Source organism: Papaver somniferum, chromosome 7 (assembly GCF_003573695.1).
Source record: "Papaver somniferum cultivar HN1 chromosome 7, ASM357369v1, whole genome shotgun sequence".
NCBI lineage: Eukaryota > Viridiplantae > Streptophyta > Magnoliopsida > Ranunculales > Papaveraceae > Papaver > Papaver somniferum.
Genome location: NC_039364.1, coordinates 234153679 through 234174801, shown reverse-complemented (window position 1 = coordinate 234174801; position 21123 = coordinate 234153679). Strand labels below are relative to the sequence as shown.

The 21123-nt window shown below is 37.0% G+C and overlaps 2 protein-coding genes across 5 annotated transcripts in view; both read right to left on the bottom strand.

Annotated features, from left to right (window-relative positions):
* Positions 1-1381, bottom strand: part of LOC113299870 (uncharacterized protein At2g39795, mitochondrial-like) — a 34159-nt gene extending 32778 nt beyond the window's left edge. The window contains exons 1-2 of one of the 3 annotated variants that reach the window (XR_003335234.1): positions 1010-1381; positions 28-359 (exon numbers count right to left, since the gene is read on the bottom strand). Coding sequence is in view for 1 of the 3 variants with exons in the window: in XM_026548969.1 (XP_026404754.1) it covers positions 28-359; positions 1010-1279 (602 nt within the window). In the remaining 2 variants the exon portion in view is untranslated. The remainder of the gene's footprint in view (positions 1-27; positions 360-1009) is intronic. The other 2 variants (XM_026548969.1, XM_026548968.1) reach the window with 2 other exon arrangements.
* A 12944-nt stretch (positions 1382-14325) lies between these two features.
* LOC113299869 lies at positions 14326-17398 on the bottom strand. 2 transcript variants are annotated; one of them, XM_026548965.1, is made up of 7 exons: positions 17024-17398; positions 16042-16373; positions 15698-15912; positions 15583-15616; positions 15424-15492; positions 15289-15345; positions 14326-14720 (listed from the first exon to the last, which is right to left on the bottom strand). In XM_026548965.1, exons 1-7 carry the CDS (start codon positions 17291-17293, stop codon positions 14387-14389), a joined length of 1311 nt encoding a protein of 436 aa, XP_026404750.1. In that variant the 5' UTR covers positions 17294-17398; the 3' UTR covers positions 14326-14386. The 2 variants fall into 2 exon arrangements, with proteins under 2 accessions (XP_026404750.1, XP_026404751.1); XM_026548966.1 differs by having other exon boundaries at positions 16042-16384; positions 17024-17279.
* Positions 17399-21123: the final 3725 nt, after the last annotated feature.

Sequence of the window (21123 nt, the reverse complement as noted above, 5' to 3'; positions counted from 1 at the left end):
CTAGCAATCAATAATTCTAGTACTTACGCATAGGCAGGTCCTCTGTAATAGATATTTTCTTCATCTGGAGCGTTTTCGTACTTGATACAGAAACTGTCTATCGAAAAGTCATCTGGATAAGCAATGACACCGTACTCCAAAGTAGTCCCGAGAAGATTCGTACGAGATACAACTAGGCGAATGCTGGATTGTGGATCACTTACACTATCCTTGTATTCATCACCGCCTTCAACAGTAGAGGAACGACCCGCAGGCATGTGAACTATGACTTTGATATCATCACCCCGGTATTCTCTAGTCAATGTTACCGTTTGCTTTCCTGGTTTATCTTCAATTTTGAAGGGAAAATCACTTGGTGTCTGCACAACACCTAACAAACGCATAAGACATCGCATTTGATCATCTCCGTGCTGTATACAGATCTTGATTACAGCTTAATAACTATTGCAAAGCAGTTCTGGTGTTCAACACTCACTTTAACTCTATATGAGGAGATATAAGTGGAGTTTCACATCTACTGGTGTAGGCTACACACACTGGCTGATACTCACCTTAACTAGTGAACTAGGCCCAAAATGTATACTCAATAATGATTGTTGGGCATAAGCACATGCAGATGCAAAATATACGTTGCATGCAAGTACTGAGAGAAAAGGAATCTAAAATGGTAGGTTCGTTATTTGTATCACAAATTCTACCTTCATATTTATACCTATGTTATGACTCTACACGCCAGAAAAAAGTAAATGTTTTAACGAATCCTATTTTTTGTGTTAACTAGTAACGTATTCGCAAGACAGCTTAACACTAGGACATCACAAGAGTATCTCTGATAAATCAAACTAGATACATCTAAGGCTTCTTGATTTGGGCACAGTAAGGATGGAAAAATAAATTGCAGACAGTAGGTGGCAAGATTGGAACGAGTAGGTGTTCAAATTATGTGTGTTTGTTGGACCCTAAACATCAATCGATAGAATCGAGCAGAAAAATTAAGGAAAGAACATACCTTGTGAAGAAGATCTTCAGATTTCTCCTGAACACGTATGATTTGATCGGAACTGGATGGTCCCTTATTATTTTCAGCGAGAGAAGAGAACAACTTAAGATTTAGAGGCCGATCTTGTTTATAAATTAGACTACGGCTTATGTTGTTCTTCAATTGCGGGTTGCTGAAGATGGATGAAGAACTGCTGTAATTTCTAAGAGGCGTCTTCCTCGTATATGCCAGTAAAACTGGGGTTAAAGATGAAGCAGCTTTCATGATGATTCTCGCCATTCTAATAATTAATTTGCAGCAACAGAAGAAATCTCCGTCCACGGGTTACGGGGGGAGTTTGATTTTGAGAAGAGAATTTAGGGATTTGGTTTTTCAAAATCCTATTTTGAAGAGAATTTCTACTTTCTCAACGTATGGATCTGGATCTCCTTTGTTGAGTTCGTCAGGCCCAATGAAATTTCATTTAATGGATACGGTTATTAGGATCACTTTATATTTGGGCCGAACTTAACAAGACCTCATCTTTTTATGGATACGGTGTGGCAAGGGCATCTATGTAACTCTAAGAGTGTGAAGGATTGGAATATTGAAGTTCTATTTCCAGAACATGTCGTATCCCTTAGTATATAGCCCCGTTTGGGATTGTTTTTTTCAACCAAAAGCACTTTGTAACAAACTTTTATCAAAAATTGTGTTTGGTAAAAAATTTAATTCAAAGTGCTTTTGGAGAGAAGCACTTTCATTTCAGGCCTGCTTTTAAAAGCTACTCAACACTAGCTTTAAAAGTTTGAGAAGCAGAAGTTGTGGATCCACATAATTTGATTTAATTATTCTCTATTTTAACCTTGTTAATTTATTATAAAGACAAGTTTTACCCTCAAATATTGTACATTTTTGTGGAGTAATAATTAGGTAAACCAAGAGAAAAGAGAAAGGGGAGTTTTTTATTGATAAAAGAGGCAGAAGACATAATACATAGGTATAATGTTTTTATATACATAAGAGGAGAAAACCCTAGTTATCTAATGGACCGCACATCCATGGGTAGGCCCTATAACACTCCCCTTGTGCGGTTCAAAAGTGGAACTCCAAATGTGTTGCCTCATTAAAACCTTGACAAGGAAAACCCGATGGGACAAACCCTTGACGAAGGGAAAAGAGTACAACGTGTTGAGTCCTAGTAAAGTTGCTCCATAAAGCTGACCACTTCTCTTGTTGCTTCAGAAATTCCTAGAATAGAAAAACCATGTGGGAAAAGAAAACATTAATCGAGAAATTATAATCTTGGGTCGTCTCATTAAAAACCTTGCCAAGTAACAAAACCCAGTGGAAAAAGTAATCTCGGTTAAGGGAAAAAGAGTTCAGCACTCCAAGTTAGATGTCGACATCATAACATCAGATACTCCACCCGATGTCGGCATCTCCCCCTGATTGTGTTCAAGGGAGTTCGGAAAATTTACTTAGTCCAATACTCTTTACGTGCTTTTCAAATAAGGACTTAGGAAGTGACTTAGTAAATAAGTCTGCCACATTCTCATCAGACGGTACTTTGCGACTTGAATGTTTAAGAGACATTACTATTGCTGATTGTAAAAGAACTTTGGTGAAATATGTTTCATATTATCACCCGTGATATATACTTGCTTCATATGTTCGATAAAAGCTGCATTATCTTCATAAATGCATGTCGGCTCTTCAGTGGTAGAATTCAAACCACTTGTCCCTCGGATATGTGTAATGACAAACTTTAACCATATACACTCACGAACTTCCTTATGTAGGGAAATGATCTCAGAGTGGTTCGTGGAGGTATCCACGAGAGTTTGCTTGGTCGATCACCATGATATTGCTGTGTTTCCTATGGGAAATACATAACCAGTTTGGGATCGAGATTTATGTGGGTCTGAAAGGTACCCAGCATCAGCAAAACCAACCAAAACATTATTTGGGGTTTTAGTGTAGGGAGTTGTCTTAACATTCCTCCTTTTGTCCTCATAGGGATAAAATAAACCCATGTCAATGGTTCCTTTAAGATATCTAAATACATTCTTTATACCATTCCAATGACGCTGCGTTGGCGCGGAGCTATATCTAGCTAACAAGTTCACTGAGAATAAAATGTCTGGTCGAGTACATTGTGCTAAGTACAATAATGCGCCTATTGCACTTAGGTAAGGAGTTTAAGCTCCTAATACTTCTTCGTCATTTTGCTTAGGACGAAATGGATCCTTATTCACATCTAAGCTTCGACCGATCATGGGAGTGCTAGCGGGGTGCACCGTGTCCATATTAAATTTCCAGAGTATCTTATGGACATATGCAGACTGGTGGATTAATATTCCATAGGTTCGGTGTTCTAGTTCAATTCCTAGACAAAACCGAGTTTTCCCAAGATCTTTCATCTCAAATTCAGATTTCAGATAGCTTGCGGTTTCTCTTATTTCATCAAGAGTACTTATTATGTTCATATCATCAACATAAACAGCTATAATTGCAAATCCGGAACTTGTATTCTTTATAAATACGCATGGTCATAACTCATTATTTGTATATCCCTTCCTAATCAAATAATCACTTAGATGGGTATACCACATCCGCCCGGATTATTTTAATCCGTAAGGTGAGTGCTTCAACTTAATTTAAAACGCACTCTGTGGTTTAGAGTTATTTGATTCGGGTAATGTAAGGTCATCAGGCACTTTCATGTATATCTCTGAATCAAGATCCCCATAGAGATATGCTGCAACCACATCCATAAGATGCATTTCAAGTCCTTCTGAAACTACCAAACTAACTAAGTAGAGGAAAGTTATAACATCCATTACAGGAGAATATGTTTCTCTATAATCAATTCCAGGGCGTTGTGAGAAACCTTGCGCCACAAGGAGATCCTTATATCTTACGACTTCATTCTTCTCATTACGCTTTCTGAAAAATACCCATTTATGTCCTACAGGTTTTACACCTAGTGAGGTTAGCACTACCGCACCAAATACCTGTCTCTTTGCCAGTGAATCTGGTTCTTCCTAGATTGCAACTTCCCATTTAAGCCAATCTGCTCTTCTTTGGCATTATGTATAGAGCGTGGTTCGATATCATCGTTCTCTATGATTTCTCGAGCAACAGTATATGCAAATATATCATCAATATTCGTGAAGGATCTTTCCATCAACACATATGCACTCTCATAATCCATAGAGATTTCTTTGTTCTCTGGAATCATTTCAGACGTCGGAGTGTCCTCCAGTATTGATTCATGGACATAACTATAATCAGAGACAACTTCATGAGAAGGATTATCTGCATTGATGATAAATGGACCGGATTGTGCCTTACTCACTCTCTTCTTCCTTGGGTGAGTATCGATCGAACCAGGTAGCCTCCCCCTTTTCCTTTGGGGGGCCACGGCCTCAGCTAAACTTCCAACAAGTTTAAGCTTAGCATCTCCATCTAGAGTGCTTTATCCCGTAGTAGGGATTTCTAACCTTGCAGACACGTTTTTAGCTGGTATATGTGATCTCGTCACTTTGGCGATATCGGTAAATGCATCAGGCATTGAATCTGCTACATTTTGGATATGGATGATTCGTTTTACATCACTCCACTAGTGAAAAATGAGTGTTTACCGACCCACATCAGAGACCCCCTAGTAACGGTAGTGCCTTTGTAAGAATCAATAGTCCCTTTCTTGTGTATTCATATATTTATAACTGATGCTTATTTGGATTTGGTTTTAATGGAAGATTTTTATCTTCGTAGGCTCCAAAACCATAATCTGGTCCATACAAATCTAGGTTTAGTTTTGGTATTTAGATGGAGTAACATGTTATTAGGTTTAGTTTTGTGGATTCCAGTTTATGTAAAATGATTTTTGATTTGGGGATTTTCTTATATCATGCAGTACTCTGCAACCATTTTTCCATTCCCAGTTCACCATAGAGACAAGTTTCATCTCAAATCTTGCAGATAAGTCCTGCTGGAATCCTCCGTTGTGCTCAAGGATGTGTTGTGCTTGACAGAGACGGGGTTCGCAGAAAAGGTAGGAAAGTTTTAACTCCTTTAGTTTTTGTTCTTAAGATGTTAATTACTCCTTATTGCACTATTTTTAAGAATTTTTTCATAATATTTGTGCCTTGTAAGATACTTTACTAGTGTATTCATGTCTAACAAACTACTTGAGTGGGTATGTCTGGTAACTATTTGTCATTTGTGCATGAAGACCATTAGCCTTTACTTGGGGTTGACTGAAACTTGATAGGGATTTATTACATCAAATGTCTTGTGATTAGGTGTATTAAATGCTTACAGAAAGGTTAGGCATTTGGTCCAATTTAATTTAATTTGTTTTTTTTATTCCGTCTGATGTGCGAGTCTTAAACCTTGGTACTTCCCTGTGATGCAGAAAAGCTATACATTTATTACAATTTATTCTCAAACTCAAAGAAGTAACTGAAGATATTTAGAAGGTTGTTGCTGCCTATGACCGCAAAATTGCTTATGGTGTGCTCAACCATCAGCTGAAGCAGTTTGTGGTAGATGAGAACAAGGTTGTACTCATTATTCCAGGTCCTGATACCAGATTCAATGATGCTGAATTTCAAGAAATGTATGACTTTCTTACTGCTAGATCTCAGTCATCCTATCTGATCTATTTGGATATGTAAATATTTATATCACTTTCTTTCTTTTATTTGTTGTTTTCTGAATCATAACTTATTTTGCTTTGCTACAGATACCACCATTCTAAAGTATTGTCTAAGTTCATCGTCGGGTATTTCTTTCTTTTATTTGTTGTTTTCTAGATCTTAACTTATTTTTCTTAGCTACAGATACCACCATTCTAAAGTATGGGCTAAGTTCATCGTCGGGGTAGAGTTTGTCGTTTTGTTGTTTAATCAATTGTGTATTAGTGCATCGTTTTGTTGTTTAATATTAGAACTCACTAGCTAGCTAGTACTTGTATATTGTTCCGAACTCAGGATTTCAATACTATTTTGTGTAATTTTAAACCTGATGGATACAATGAATGATGTTGAGTTTTATTTTTGGTTTCATTTGAATTTGAGTTTTAGGTTTGGTTTCATTTGAATTTAATTTGAGTTTCGTTTGATGTTCAGTCAGATTGTTTCAGATTTGATTTAGCCATTCAGGCATTTCAGCAAATCTGAATCTATACTTTTTTTATATTATTACTTAAATCTGAGACCCACTGCTAAGGGTCTGTACCCATTACCCATAAAATCATTCGTTATTTTTAGACCCACGTCCAAGGGTTGTTTGGCACAACGACACTTTATCAGAGATCCCAACAGAGACGGTTACAAATGGTCGTATAACTCGTATATATGACATTTACTGACGGTCATGGAACTGCTGATTTCCACTAGTGCTCTCACATTGTGGAGTACGGGGATCAAGGTAAGACAACGTGGGAACACACCACGATAATTCCTGTCGTTCCCTTAGAAAATCCTTTTTATTATCTCCCCCTAACGACGGGAAGGTTGTCTCATCAAAGTGACAATCCCGCAAATGTAGCGGTAAACAAATCGCCTGTCAAAGGTTCTAAATAGCGGATAATAGTTGGGGATTCATATCCAACATAAATACCTAATCGTATTTGTGGACCCATTTTAGTACACTGTGGGGGCATAATAGGCACATATACGGCACAACCAAATTGCGTAAGTGTGAAATATCAGGCTCATATCCAGTTACCAACTGGTACACAGAAAATGGTTGGCTAGCAGTGGGTCGAAAAAGAATAAGTAAAGATGCATGCAATATAGCGTATCCCCAGGCAGTAATAGGCAGGTTGGTACGCATAACCAGTGCCCTAGCTATCATCTGTAACCTTTTGATAGTAGCTTCTGTGAGACAATTTTGAGTGTGAATATGGGGTACGAGATGCTCTACGTCTATTCCACTAGACATACAGTAATCATCAAATCCTTTTGATGTGAATTCTACAGCATTATCAAGTATGATATACTTGATAGGGTAATCAGGGTGGTGAGCCCTCAAAAGAATAATTTGTGCTAGGAGCTTTGCAAATGCAGCATTTCTTGTGGACAATAATGCGACGCGTGACCAACGGTTCGAAGCATCTACCAGAACCATAAAATACCTGAATGATCCGCATTATGGATGTATAGGTCCACAAATATCACCTTGTATCCTATGCAAAAATGGGATATTTTGTTTGGTATCTTTAGCATAGGATGGTATCGATCTTGTTTTTGCTAAAGAACAGGCTTTGCAAAATAAATGATGTGCTTTTGACATAGTCAATGAAGCAGAATGGGAAATATGTTGCACATCAACTTCTTGAGAAGGAAACTGTCGTGTTGGAGTAACACTCTTACCAGTTAGTAGTTGGTTACTTTGCACTATAACAGTCTGTTGTCCCATTTTCTTTTTTCCTCGAAAAAAGGGATGTCCATGTCAGTTCTTTAAAACATGAATCATCATGTCATAACCTGGGTGCCCTAATCGGTCGTTCCAAAGCCTGTATGAGTCATTATTCAACAAATCATCGTTGGTAACAACATGAGATTCAATAATCCGAATAGTAGTGAGGTATAATCCACTAGATTGACTCATTAGTTTCTCTAAAATGTGTTTTCTTCCACATTCATTAGAGGTAACATGTATATATTCAATTCTATTATCACTGTGAGTTTCCAAATGATAACCGTTTGCACGAATATCTTTGAAACTTAACAAGGTGCGGTTAGCTCTTGGTGCATATAGAGCTTATGTGACTTTAATCATTGTGCCATTTGGAAACATGAATTGAGCATTACCTCGCCCAATTATCACTTGTGATGATCTAATCATCAAGTCACAGATGTATTATAAGGGGTCAAGTTAACAAACAATTGTCTATTTCTTAAGATAGTATGGGTGGTTCCACTACCAGCCAGACATTCAATCTCTCCTTGAGACATTCCTACAAGTAGATAATGTGGCATCGTTACAAAATCCGAATAATGTATCTCATGTACTTTGGAGAATTTGAGTCTTACTAGAATGATATATTTTTCTTCCTAATATACATTCTAAACAACAGATTATCAAGGTAAAAATAATCTATTAAACTATTACCAAAATATGATTAATATAATAAATACTCATAGATAATCCATTCATAAGTTAATCATGATGACATATAAAGTAGTCCAAGCCATCAAGAAAAATTATTTAAACCAGAGTCTATTAAAATAAACGTCTAAGATCAAAAAGGTAACTAAAGAAACAATTTCAATCAATCAAATCAGGTGTACCCAATATGGCATGACTCTTGTTGCCTTGGAAATCTTATATTGTGAGGTTTACATCAGGGGAATTCTCACCTTCTTCCAGATAGTTAGATTCTTGTTCCACAAACTCTCGATACTTCTTGTAGATATATGCAACTTTGTTACTAGCTTTACATTGTTGGTACCAATGTGCAGTGGATCCACACCTATAACAAGAACCGTTTCCATCTTCGTCCTTCTTAATAGGGGGGTTTCTTGGAGCTTTATCGACCTTTGAGCTGCCACCACTTGGGCCAGAAGGTACATCTATGTTCCAAACATTTGGATTACCACCACGCCCCGTGACCTCTGTTGGGTCCCTCGTGTCCTCTTCCGCGTGTGTTGCTTTCTCCACGTGCGTAAGGGGTACGAGAGTGTGAATCATGGGAATGTGAATGATCAGCATGTGCATGATAAAAGATTTTTTTGGGGTTGTAGTAAACAGGTTCGTTTCAGACTTGTGAAGGAAATGAAATTTTAGATTTAATAAAATTATATACAAAAAAATATTAACAATGGGTGAGAGGTACTGGGACTAAGGATTTGTCTGAATTCACTACACAAGGTTTATTCATATATTCTTTGACAATTAAAACTCAATAAAATTAACATAGACTCTGATTTTGCCAAGATAGATTCTTAAAACATTGATTGTAAGTCCTAAGCATGATGTGTCGAAACAATAAGCTAAGCATACATCATCAAATTAAATAACAACCAATTAATTCAAATCATATTTCAATTTTAAATTAATGCAAAAGTCATAAAAAAAATTAAATTTTTTTTACCCATGCACGATATTCATCCTCCTCCGTCATCCCAGTGCTGGGTTTAGATCATCATGATGAAAAAACGCTCAAAATATTTTATTATGGCTCAAATGGTGTTTACAATGGAGAGAAAAAGAGAAAATGGTTTAAAACTGTAATCTGCGACGCACAAAAAACGTAACAGAATGAACGATACAACGCAAGTGCTGCTGCTGTTTAGACTGCACTGCGACCCACGATTTGGGTCTTAGACACTGTTGATAAACGACTGTCTTTACGAGTCTGTTCTTCGTGTTCTTGGTGTTCTTCATCAGCAGCAGCAGCAGAAACAAAGTTTCATCAACTCTTGATTTCTGCTTCTCTGGACCTCCTCTCGACCCCAAACTCTCGACACCCCTTCTACTAGACCCAAGCAAACTTTTTATACTCCTAAGACTCATTTAATCTCGCCATAAACTCCTGAATAATCCTCATTTATTCGGCTGTGAAGAAAAATATCTCGGGAATATTTTCTTGCCTAATTCGGCTCTGTCGATGCTCTCAGCTTTCTATACTTCCTTGTTTATCTATTTCACGATCTTTGTTGTTGCTAGAGTCATCAAACATGTGTAGAACACACTCAAATTCGTGAACTGCTTCTCCCATGCACGTACAACCCTGATTCCTTATCACGGATTTTCCAGCCAAATTTGATCGACCAAAACACTCATGATAGTTTTGTTGGGACATATCGCAACTACCCAACAAATTTCAGCGCTCTAATCTACATAACTCCTCCAAATTGATCCAAGTCCTTAGTATCCAGCTTCAAACCTGCAAATCAAAGACACACCCAAAGAAACGTAAAGAGGAACAAATGAAAATAAAAAAATCTAAAAAAAAAAATCTAAAAATGCTACCTAAACACAAATCCGCGTCGGCGGCGCCAAAATTTGATGGTTTTTCAAATGGTTGTAATAATAGTGGTAAAAATGGGTTCTTTTCAGACTTGTGAAGGAAATGGATTTTTTAGATTCAAATAAATAAAGTTGTTTCAAAAACAATAAGGAAATACCGAGACTTTGGATTCCACCATTGACCAATTAAGTGATAAATTCTAATCAATATTCATGCAATTCTTTCTTTTAAAGCGATTCTAATATTTTTCCTCTAATAGATTTTTGAAGTAATGGTTGTAATCGCAAGGCATGAAACATCAAAAGTTTTAAAACCCAGCATGCTCCATCAAAATAATTCACAACTACTCAATAAAAATCAATTTTCTATAATAGTTCTATGCAAATAATCATGTAAAATAATTGCAAGAAATAATTAAAATAGAATTATACCACTTTTCATGGAACAATGGCTTCCTCCGTTGCCTCGACTAAGGGATTTATCTCATCATTGTGTAAACTTTCTCAAAATTGGTATTCATTGCTCACAAGTGTTTTACAAATGATGAAAAGGAAAATAATTGAGTAAAACAGCTAATTGCGACCCACAGAAATAGTCTCGAAACAACGATAGAACTGAAGTGCTGTTGTCGATGCTCCGCTGTCGCTGAAGAACTGCCGCAAATGAAAGTGAACTACGACAGTTGATAAACGAAGGTCTCTGCTGGTCTGTTCTTCGTGTTCTTCAGCTGTGCAGCAGCAGAACTGTGGTGTCTGCAACTCGTGATTTCTTCGTTCTCTTCTCTCTGCTAACTCCCCAAACTCTCGACAAGCATATATGTGATCCTAGGAACCTATTTATACACCTACAGCTCGTTGAATCTCCCTCAATTACTCCCAAAAATCTTCATTTACTCGGCAGTGAAAGAAAATATTTTCTTTCAGCGTTTTCAAGCCTCCAAATATTTACTCGGCATTTACTTGGAATATTTTCTTTCCTGTTTCATCTTCTCACGCGTTTTCAAGCCTCCAAATTACCATATTTAACTCCTTCACGCTCCAACAGGCTGTGAGGGTCTTCCATGCACGTACATAACACGTTCAATCTTCTCCAAATCCCGTGAATATCATTTCCTGCCCGTGTTTCCCTGTTTTCAACTTGTGAATTATCTAGCCAATTATAGCCAATTCTGGTCGAACCAAAATCCCACAACGTGTTTGCTAGGACATATCACAACTTCCTACCAAAAATCAGCCATTGAATCGCCCTAGAACACGTTCAAAACTTTGATAGAAAATCTGCTAGGGAATAACAATATTTTCCCTCCAAAAATCATTTTCAAATGTTAAAGATGACCTCCCCCTTATCCAGAGTGGGGGTGCGAATAGCAGGTGGTCTTGGGGTGTCCTGAAGGTGCCCCTTAGTAATTAGGCTACCCCTTATCCAAATTTAGTGTCCGTATAGTAATTTTCTTCCACGAGCACAAAAACCACTTTTCGCGCCAATTTCGCCGCCAAAGCTTATTTTCCCAAAAATACCTACAAATACACAAAAGGCCATAATAAATACAAAATCGAGCACTAACAATATATACAATTGAGATTATATCAGACACAAAAATGTGTCTATCAAGGTTCTCATCCAACGCACTTGAATTATTTTAGTCCTCCGAAGTTGTGAAGTGTCAATTGTCGTAACATCCATGCCAAGTAGCGGCGGAGGTAACACTGCATTTGCCCAATTGTAGTCTTGATGCATGTCGTTTGCTAATTTGATTATGTCTGAAGAAGGTTTGTATTTTCTTCTATAGACCATATCATTCCTCAATACAGAGTTATTACCTACGTACAAAAATAAAAATTAACATATGTAATCTTTTTTTAACACGGACTCTAGGGAAACTATGCACAATTTTTTTGTGTGGAGATATATGAGGAACCAAATCTTGATTCCTTTTTCTTATCAAAACCGACTGACTATGTTCCTCATGAGATTCGCTGGTAGGTTTGCACGGCAACATGTTAACTTAATGTAATAGTACGAATCCATATCGGATGTTAGCTTGTTAACTAATAGTTTAGATAAGATTTAAATTTTCACATTTTCGATAGGTCTAAATTAACCTTTATCCATAATTTATTATTAGCAATCATTTTCTAATAGGATTCCACTAATGATCAATCACTAGTCATCCGTATTTTTTGCGGGCGTTATTTCAAGATGGAAATTTTTACTAGAGTATTTGCCGTAAATAAATGGTCAATTTTTACGGTCGACACATACGCCCACTAAGAGCAGTTCCTATGGACTCAACAAATTTGAAGTTTGTTTTTGTTCCCACTATGAACTCAACAAACATGAAAAACTGATTGGTAAACCAACAAAATTGAGGATTTGTTGATTGCGGCAGTAGACCAAACGCGCGCTTGATGAAAAACTGTGCGGCTCCACAAACACACCGGCATGCATGTGATCTAAAACCGTTGGCGTGTGACCCAAAATCGCCAGTTTAATCCACCAACATGTGATCCAACTCCGGCAATGCTACTTACCAATCTCGCCATCCAACGACTGTTATTCCTTTCATTTCCCTATAAATTCACCCTATCTTTAAACTTAAAAACCACACCTTCTTCATCTTTATCTCATAATTTCACAGTTTCATATCATCTCAATACTCACTTTTCCCTAATTTCAAACAAAACTACTCGTATCAACTCAATCTCTATCAGAAAAAATCTCTATAAATTCCATAACTAGCAAATATGGCATCCTCATCGCAACGATCACAAACAAGCACAATAATAAACACAACAATCACAACCAAGTAATGTTAGAATTCGTGGTTCCAAGTATACGATGGATGAAGAGGAATCAAATCAAATCAAATCAATGGTATTTACATTAAATCAAATCAATGGTATTTGTAGGAATTATATATGTTTACATTAAATCAAATCAATGGTATTTATGAAAAAAAAATACTTTTTATGGAAAGATTTTATAAAACTTCTGTGAAGAAACTAGTAACATCAATAATCGTGATGCCGAAGGGTTGCCTGATCGTTTTCGCACAATTTCAATGGCTGTGAATACGTAACTTTGATCATGCATATGTGGCACAACAAGAAAAAGTGGTGAAGGTGAACTGAATGTGGAATGAAGATGTCGGGAGGAGTGATAAAGATCCCACAAAACGAGTTTCCAACATGAAACTTGCTTCATCATTCTGAGGGTGCTTAACAAGTTTAATCCATACTTGATGGAAGTTAATCAAGTGCCTGCAAGATCACCACATGCTCCAATCTCGCAGGATTTTCATGATGGAGGACCTGCTTCCTCACCTGAAGAACTGGATTTCCATAGACCATGTCTCTAGTTTAATGACCCCAAGAATTAGAATGAATCAGAAATTTCAGGGGTTGAAGGTGCTGGTACTCTAAGAATTACCTAGAAAGTATATGTTTTGTATAATTTTTTCCACCTGCCTATCAGTTTGTCCAATTTTACAGCCTATCTTGGTATAATGTTTTTCTATTTGTACAAGGGTTCATTATTTAACCATGGTCATATAATATAACTCAAAAGTCGACCATGACCGTTCCTGAGAAACTTTTACCCGGAAGAAAATTTTATTTTTGTTGCCACAATATATAGTAGTTTCTTTGTATTGCACAAGATAGTAAAGGACTCAAACTCGCGAAAAGTAGAATTTGGTCGAGCTGAATGAACAACACAACCATCTCAGTCGTCGATCAAATTTTCTATCTTTTGATCCGACGGTTGAGATGGTTGCAATGTTCCCTTCAGCTCGACGTGTGGTTCCATTCAGCCCAACCTAATACTACTTTTTGTTGTTTCATGTAAGTGTCTACTTTTACTTTTACACTCACCGCATCTAGATGCTAGATTAGAACTGGCATAGGACCTAAAAGATTGTCCTAGCTACGATTCTAGATGCTAGATTAGAATGCCATAGGACTTAATCTTAACCTAAAAAACCGCCATGCGTACCTTTATGGTGTCGCAGTAAAATTATGAAGTATGTAGAAATTTATTCTTAAGTAGAAAGCTTTTTTGTGTTTAGTAGATAAAGTAGCCAAATAAGCTAGAGCTAATAGGGAACGAGCGCATCCCACTCCAGCAAGTACGTTGGTCCTTTTTTTTTTAATAATCTTCCAGGTTGGATCCGGTGTTGTATACCGAGTGAGAGTGTGCTCTCTTGGTCCGGTGGTTTAAAATAAATCCCACCCTTCTCTCTCACTCGAGAAACCCCGTGATATAAATCATTTTCGTAACTGAACACCCGAGTAAACCCCAATGTGTTCACTCTGAAATTGCACGTTAGATCTATGTTTTTGAGGGGATAGGTTGATTATTTGGGCATACAACACTTTTCAAGTGAGTATGACCATGAGCCGGTAACAATTATCTCAAATTTACATATGCCATACTTGATAATGTTCAAGTTCTAAATCACTCATTTCAACAACAGGAGGATGTCCATTAGGATACATTATCTTATCCATCTCATCATCGTGTGCTTTTAGGGCAATTCTCGAATATTCCAAAGCCTTTTCATAATCAGGCACATCTTCCATATGTTTCAGATCAGGATACAATATTTTATCCATCTCTTCTGAGAAAACAGGGGGATCCCAAGCATCTTTGGGAGGTAAAAATCTATAAGGATTGTTATCTTCGCCATCAAGGAACAATAAATCTTCCTCACGTCCAACAGCAAGGTCATTTTCAACATCTTCTTGAAGTTCACTGCCACGATTAAAGAACAAACTAGTTAATTTGTATTCTTTGGGTCTGTTCTGTAACTATTATTTTAACGGATTGTCAGCTCATAATCCATTATACAGATTATAATGGATTCTATACTTCTTTGGTACCTATTATAATAATTGTTTATTTTAATCATAACTGAAAAACTCCATTATCTATAAACAGAAAAAAGTTATTTTGAAAATTTATTATAATCGATTATTTTTTCTAAAAAACTCAAATTGAACTTTTTTTTTTATTTTCTCTACACTATCAAGAGAGAGATAAAATAAACAACAACAAACTAAAAAAATTCTAAATCATTGTTCTTTCATCTCCTTTTTGAGATCTGCATTCTAAGATAATCAATTATTTGAAAAAAAAAAGTGTTTGGAAAAAATTATCTTAAAAATGATTATATCTAAATCATTTATCAATTTATGGTTATGTAATCATATATTTTACCAAACAAGGCCTAGTAAACTAACCACCATACTATCACTAATAATATTCATCTGGCCAACTAGGATAGAAAACATAGTAGATGCGAGTGAAAACAATAGTATACCTTTGGGAAGCAAAGAAACCTTCGCTAGGAACTTCAATCCACAATAGCTTCTCACTACTGTTGGCACAAGAACTAAATAATTTAGTTGACTCAATAACAATGATCGTGATACCAATAAAAATAATTAATACCTACCGAGTATGTGGATAAGGAATCCAGATGAAGTCTTTGGGATTCTTTCTACTGTTGCGGATATCGTCAGCACTGCCATTTATAAAAACCAAGAAAACACCAATTCATAATAAGAGCAGCATTTAAGTGTTTAGATTCTATGAGTTCATAAATAGTATGTACCTGACAAGTGGATGTCCTCTTTGTCTATAAACTTCTACATAAACCATAATAAATTCAGTAAGATTCAAAACATATATATACTCGTTCCACAAATCGGAACATTAAATAGTATTACCAACTACATAGTGGACTGGAATCCCTTCATCATTAATAATTGTTGCTTCAATGGATTCAGGAGTAGATTGATCAGTAGGAGGCGAATTGGCTGAATCTGACGAGCACATGTCCCTGTTAGCCATGTACCCATGTAAGAATCTGGTGGTGCTGGGTATAATCCCTAAGATCTTCAAACGTCTGTGGAATTCTTTCTGCAAGTTCTTATCCAGTTTCCTTGAAGAAATACAAAAGATGCACAATAAGAAACCAATAATGCTAGAAGATACAGGGAATGCAACAACTGATAGAAATCTGAATACATATATAATATCAAACCTAGCAATCAATAATTCTAGTACTTACGCAGAGGCAGGTCCTCTGTAATAGATATTTTCTTCATCTGGAGCGTTTTCGTACTTGATACAGAAACTGTCTATCGAAAAGTCATCTGGATAAGCAATGACACCGTACTCCAAAGTAGTCCCGAGAAGATTCGTACGAGATACAACTAGGCGAATGCTGGATTGTGGATCACTTACACTATCCTTGTATTCATCACCGCCTTCAACAGTAGAGGAACGACCCGCAGGCATGTGAACTATGACTTTGATATCATCACCCCGGTATTCTCTAGTCAATGTTACCGTTTGCTTTCCTGGTTTATCTTCAATTTTGAAGGGAAAATCACTTGGTGTCTACACAACACCTAACAAACGCATAAGACATCGCATTTGATCATCTCCGTGCTGTATACAGATCTTGATTACAGCTTAATAACTATTGCAAAGCAGTTCTGGTGTTCAACACTCACTTTAACTCTATATGAGGAGATATAAGTGGAGTTTCACATCTACTGGTGTAGGCTACACACACTGGCTGATACTCACCTTAACTAGTGAACTAGGCCCAAAATGTATACTCAATAATGATTGTTGGGCATAAGCACATGCAGATGCAAAATATACGTTGCATGCAAGTACTGAGAGAAAAGGAATCTAAAATGGTAGGTTCGTTATTTGTATCACAAATTCTACCTTCATATTTATACCTATGTTATGACTCTACACGCCAGAAAAAAGTAAATGTTTTAACGAATCCTATTTTTTGTGTTAACTAGTAACGTATTCGCAAGACAGCTTAACACTAGGACATCACAAGAGTATCTCTGATAAATCAAACTAGATACATCTAAGGCTTCTTGATTTGGGCACAGTAAGGATGGAAAAATAAATTGCAGACAGTAGGTGGCAAGATTGGAACGAGTAGGTGTTCAAATTATGTGTGTTTGTTGGACCCTAAACATCAATCGATAGAATCGAGCAGAAAAATTAAGGAAAGAACATACCTTGTGAAGAAGATCTTCAGATTTCTCCTGAACACGTATGATTTGATCGGAACTGGATGGTCCCTTATTATTTTCAGCGAGAGAAGAGAACAACTTAAGATTTAGAGGCCGATCTTGTTTATAAATTAGACTACGGCTTATGTTGTTCTTCAATTGCGGGTTGCTGAAGATGGATGAAGAACTGCTGTAATTTCTAAGAGGCGTCTTCCTCGTATATGCCAGTAAAACTGGGGTTAAAGATGAAGCAGCTTTCATGATGATTCTCGCCATTCTAATAATTAATTTGCAGCAACAGAAGAAATCTCCGTCCACGGGTTACGGGGGGAGTTTGATTTTGAGAAGAGAATTTAGGGATTTGGTTTTTCAAAATCCTATTTTGAAGAGAATTTCTACTTTCTCAACGTATGGATCTGGATCTCCTTTGTTGAGTTCGTCAGGCCCAATGAAATTTCATTTAATGGATACGGTTATTAGGATCACTTTATATTTGGGCCGAACTTAACAAGACCTCATCTTTTTATGGATACGGTGTGGCAAGGGCATCTATGTAACTCTAAGAGTGTGAAAGGATTTGAATATTGAAGTTCTATTTCCAGAACATGTCGTATCCCTTAGTATATAGCCCCGTTTGGGATTGTTTTTTTTCAACCAAAAGCACTTTGTAACAAACTTTTATCAAAAATTGTGTTTGGTAAAAAATTTAATTCAAAGTGCTTTTGGAGAGAAGCACTTTCATTTCAGGCCTGCTTTTAAAAGCTACTCAACACTAGCTTTAAAAGTTTGAGAAGCAGAAGTTGTGGATCCACATAATTTGATTTAATTATTCTCTATTTTAACCTTGTTAATTTATTATAAAGACAAGTTTTACCCTCAAATATTGTACATTTTTGTGGAGTAATAATTAGGTAAACCAAGAGAAAAGAGAAAGGGGAGTTTTTTTATTGATAAAAGAGGAAGAAGACATAATACATAGGTATAATGTTTTTATATACATAAGAGGAGAAAACCCTAGTTATCTAATGGACCGTACATCCATGGGCCGTAGGCCCTATAACACTCCCTCTTGTGCGGTTCAAAAGTGGAACTCCAAATGTGTTGCCTCATTAAAACCTTGACAAGGAAAATACGATGGGACAAACCCTTGACGAAGGGAAAAGAGTACAACGTGTTGAGTCCTAGTAAAGTTGCTCCATAAAGCTGACCACTTCTCTTGTTGCTTCAGAAATTCCTAGAATAGAAAAACCATGTGGGAAAAGAAAACATTAATCGAGAAATTATAATCTTGGGTCGTCTCATTAAAAACCTTGTCAAGTAACAAAACCCAGTGGGAAAAAGTAATCTCGGTTAAGGGAAAAAGAGTTCAGCACTCCAAGTTAGATATCGACATCATAACATCAGATACTCCACCCGATGTCGGCATCTCCCCCTGATTGTGTTCAAGGGAGTTCGGAAAATTTACTTAGTCCAATACTCTTTACGTGCTTTTCAAATAAGGACTTAGGAAGTGACTTAGTAAATAAGTCTGCCGCATTCTCATCAGACGGTACTTTGTCGACTTGAATGTTTAAGAGACATTACTATTGCTGATTGTAAAAGAACTTTGGTGAAATATGTTTCATATTATCACCCGTGATATATCCTTGCTTCATCTGTTCGATAAAAGCTGCATTATCTTCATAAATGCATGTCGGCTCTTCAGTGGTAGAATTCAAACCACTTGTCCCTCGAATATGTGTAATGACAGACTTTAACCATATACACTCACGAACTGCCTCATGTAGGGCAATGATCTCAGAGTGGTTCGTGGAGGTAGCCACGAGAGTTTGCTTGGTTGATTACCATGATATTGCTGTGTTTCTTATGGTAAATACATAACCAGTTTGGGATCGAGATTTATGTGGGTCTGAAAGGTACCCAGCATCAGCGAAACCAACCAAAACATTATTTGGGGTTTCAGTGTAGGGAGTTGTCTTTACATTCCTCCTTTTGTCCTCATAGGGATAAAATAAACCCATGTCAATGGTTCCTTTAAGGTATCTAAATACATTCTTTATACCATTCCAATGACGTTGCGTTGGCGCAGAGCTATATCTAGCTAACAAGTCCACTGAGAATAAAATGTCCGGTCGAGTACATTGTGCTAAGTACAATAATGCGCCTATTGCACTTAGGTAAGGAGTTTAAGCTCCTAATACTTCTTCGTCATCTTGCTTAGGACGAAATGGATCCTTATTCACATCTAAGCTTCGACCGATCATGGGAGTTCTAGCGGGGTGCACCATGTCCATATTAAATTTCCTGAGTATCTTATGGACATATGCAGACTGGTGGATTAATATTCGAGAGGTTCGGTGTTCTAGTTCAATTCCTAGACAAAACCGAGTTTTCCCAAGATATTTCATATCAAATTCAGATTTCAGATAGCTTGTGGGTTCTCTTATTTCATCAAGAGTACCTATTATGTTCATATCATCAACATAAACAACTATAATTGCAAATCCGGAACTTGTATTCTTTATAAATACGCATGGGCATAACTCATTATTTGTATATCCCTTCCTAATCAAATAATCACTTAGATGGGTATACCACATCCGCCCGGATTGTTTTAATCCGTAAGGTGAGCGTTTCAACTTAATTGAAAATGCACTCTGTGTTTTAGAGTTATTTGATTCGGGTAATGGAAGGTCATCGGGAACTTTCATGTATATCTCTGAATCAAGATCCCCATAGAGATATGCTGCAACCACATCCATAAGATGCATTTCGAGTCCTTCTGAAACTACCAAACTAACTAAGTAGAGGAAAGTTATAACATCCATTACAGGAGAATATGTTTCTTCATAATCAATTCCAGGGCGTTGTGAGAAACCTTGCGCCACAAGGCGAGCCTTATCTCTTACGACTTCATTCTTCTCATTACGCTTTCTGACAAATACACATTTATGTCCTACAGGTTTTACACCTAGTGGGGTTAGCACTACCGCACCAAATACCTGTCTCTTTGCCAGTGAATCTAGTTCTTCCTAGATTGCAACTTCCCATTTAAACCAATCTTCTCTTCTTTGGCATTATGTTATAGAGCGTGGTTCGATATCATCGTGCTCTATGATTTCTCGAGCAACAGTATATGCAAATATATCATCAATATTTGTGAAGGATCTTTCCATCAACACATATGCACTCTTATAATCCATAGAGATTTCTTTGTTCTCTGGAATCATTTCAGACATCGGAGTGTCCTCCAATTTGATTCATGGACATAACTATAATCAGAGACAACTTGATGAGAAGGATTATCTGCATTGATGATAAATGGATCGGATTGTGCCTTACTCACTCTCTTCTTCCTTGGGTGAGTATCGATCGAACCAGGTAGCCTCCCCCTTTTCCTTTGGGGGGCCACTGCCTCAGCTAAACTTCCACCAAGTTTAAGCTTAGCATCTCCATCTAGAGTGCTCTATCCCGTAGTAGGGATTTCTAACCTTGCAGGCACGTTTTCAGCTGGTATATGTGATCTCGTCACTTTGGAGATATCGGTAAATGCATCAGGCATTGAATCTGCTACATTTTGGAGATCGATGATTCGTTTTACTTCGCTCCACTAGTGAAAAATGAGTGTTTACCGACCCACATCAGAGGCCCCCTAGTAACGGTAGTTAGGCCGCAGACCCGTAAAAGCGGTCTCTGATTTAATAAAAATCGTAAAACTTCTGAGAGGATAATTAGCCGTATCTGAATTGAAAAATATATTTATCATTTTGCCATCATAAAATTACTGATTCACCGAACCTCAGCCTTCGATGCAGATCTGATAATGGATTTTGGGCCCCACATTTTATATGGTCACGATTTGCCTATTGAAAAGAACGGATGAATGAGAGCTTCTTTGTTTTTATCAATGTACTCGTCTTTATATTTTATCTTTATTTTTTCTTACCTCTTCACCATCTCACATCGAACTCATCTCCATATCCATATTTTTCTTGTTTTTTTTTTCCAATCTAAGTTTAAAAACATTTGCTCTCCATCTACATCCATCACCTTCTTCTTCTTCTTCTTCTCCTTCTTCTTCTTCTTCTTCAAAGAATCGATTTCTT

What these genes read in the sequence shown, in the direction of transcription:
- LOC113299869 (XM_026548965.1), bottom strand. Translation starts at nt 17,293, where the DNA reads ATGGCGAGAATCATCATGAAAGCTGCTTCATCTTTAACCCCAGTTTTA. An exon ending in TCCAGTCCACTATGTAGTTG is followed by an intron (nt 15,617 to 15,697) that starts GTAATACTATTT and finishes TGGTTTATGTAG; the next exon opens with AAGTTTATAGACAAAGAGGA. An exon ending in AGAGGACATCCACTTGTCAG is followed by an intron (nt 15,493 to 15,582) that starts GTACATACTATT and finishes TATAAATGGCAG; the next exon opens with TGCTGACGATATCCGCAACA.